This window comes from Arachis duranensis, chromosome 4, assembly GCF_000817695.3.
Source record: "Arachis duranensis cultivar V14167 chromosome 4, aradu.V14167.gnm2.J7QH, whole genome shotgun sequence".
In the NCBI taxonomy this organism is placed as follows: domain Eukaryota; kingdom Viridiplantae; phylum Streptophyta; class Magnoliopsida; order Fabales; family Fabaceae; genus Arachis; species Arachis duranensis.
Genome location: NC_029775.3, coordinates 75,447,335 through 75,449,369, shown reverse-complemented (window position 1 = coordinate 75,449,369; position 2,035 = coordinate 75,447,335). Strand labels below are relative to the sequence as shown.

The 2,035-nt window shown below is 38.8% G+C and overlaps 1 protein-coding gene across 1 annotated transcript; it reads left to right on the top strand.

Moving 5' to 3' along the window:
• The first annotated feature begins 648 nt into the window (after positions 1–648).
• On the top strand, positions 649–1,323 carry LOC107484617 (3'-5' exonuclease-like). The gene has a single exon (XM_016105165.3). The coding sequence runs from the start codon at positions 649–651 to the stop codon at positions 1,321–1,323; it is 675 nt and encodes a 224-aa protein (XP_015960651.1).
• Positions 1,324–2,035: the final 712 nt, after the last annotated feature.

The window sequence follows — 2,035 nt, the reverse complement described above, 5'->3', positions numbered from 1 at the left end:
CGGGTTGGCGGGCTGGCGGGCTAAGCCCACCAAAGCTCCTCTCTTTTTTTTTTTTACTATTAACTACTAAGTAATATATATAATTTCACAACCATATTAATAAATTTATAATTTCTAATGGCATAAAAAATTATATTTTTTATATTCACAAACATTAAAGTCTTTGTAATTATAAATATCTAATAAATATAATTATAAACCAAATTTTCATTCAAAATATAAGTATAAATATTCTCTCCAAAGCAAAATAAACATAATCCAAAACATAATTATAAATATTGTCTCCAAAATAACATAAACATAATTCAAAACACTCAATTTTTATCTTCATACTCTTGTAAGTTAGGTTGGGGGAAGTTAGGTTTTAGGAAAAAAATTGCAAAAATACCCCCTCACTAAGAAAAACCTTAGCCTGGCGGGGAAGCCCGCCCCGCGCCGCCAAAGCCCGCCAAAACCCGCGGTTTAAGCGGTGCGGGTTAGGCGGACTTTTGCTATTTGGCGGTCCCGATTTTCCAGCCCAGCCCGCCTTTTTTGGCGGGTTACGCGAGCCGGCCCGGCGGGTTTAGGCCCGTTTGCCACCCCTATATATATATATAGGAACTAACCACCATCTTCGCGCTTTTCACCTTCTCTACATCCCGAGACACCATGACGATTCACATCCGCAACTACGACATGCCCTGGGACACCCACATGTACGAAGTCATCTTCCATGGAAACTTCATCGAGACCTGCCGAACCTCTAACCCTTCCATAGTCGACGACTGGGTCCAATTCATGAGCAGCCACTTCGGCTTCAGCAGCAACCAAAACCGCCTCATCGGCCTCGACGTCGAATGGAAGCCAAACACTCAGCGCAACGCGCCTCGTAACCCCGTGGCCACACTCCAACTCTGCCAGGGCGAGAACTGCCTCGTCTACCAGACCTTGCACGCGCCTTACATCCCACAGTCGCTGCTGGATTTTCTCAAAAGCCGCAATAACACGTTCGTTGGGGCTGGAATCGACGCGGACGCTCAAAAGCTTCTAGAAGACTACCACCTCCATGTGACAAACTGCACGGACCTTCGGGTGCTTGCGGAGCACGTGCTGGGGGGGAGAGAGTTGAGGAATGCGGGGCTGAAGACGCTGGCTGCGGGGGTTATGGGGGTCGAGCTGGAGAAGCCGTCGTACATCACGAGGAGTAGCTATTGGGATGTTGAGCGGCTTAATCCTCAGCAAGTGCAGTACGCTTGCTTGGACGCGTTCGTCTCTTATGAGGTTGGGAAGAGGCTGTTCGTTGCTTCCGGTAATACTTCCAATAGAAAAGATCGATCACTCTAAATCATTTTAGAAAAATAATTGACTTACATGTAATCGATACTTAGCGTGAAGAACCTAATAACTAGTGGCAAATTTATTATCTTAAAGTCCAATACGAATGAAATCTATTGTTCCCTTTCAAATTGAATTTGTGTTGTTAACTAAAGATGTTAATGGATACTTATGAAGGTGTTCTTTTTCCGTCTTTCACTCCGCCTTTAAAAAATGTCATCTGTTTTTTCTTTATTTTTGTTGCAAGTATTCATTTATGGTGGATACTACAATGAAGATGATATAATTGTCTTCATATGAGTATATTTTTTTTTGACTTTTGGATGATGGATTGTATGGTTAGATTTTGATATTTATAAAAGTGTTGTTTTTGTTTAAAGTGTGGCTAAATAAATAAACTACACTTTTAACCAAAGCATCTTCATAAGAAGATATTTTTGCCATCTTCATTGTAGTATCCACCTTCATTTATTATCTCCTCATAAAATGCAGATATCTACAGGTATCTTTGGATATTTTTTAAAAATTTTTTAAAAAATAAACAAAAAAATATAATATAATAATTATAAAATAATTAATTCAATATACTTCAATATGGCTCATAAGATATTTATTATGAAAATAATATTTTAAAAAAATATATAACAATATCTTTTACCATAATAACATAACATAATTTTTTTTTATGAGATTGAATAATGTAGTGATAGATTTGACCGTA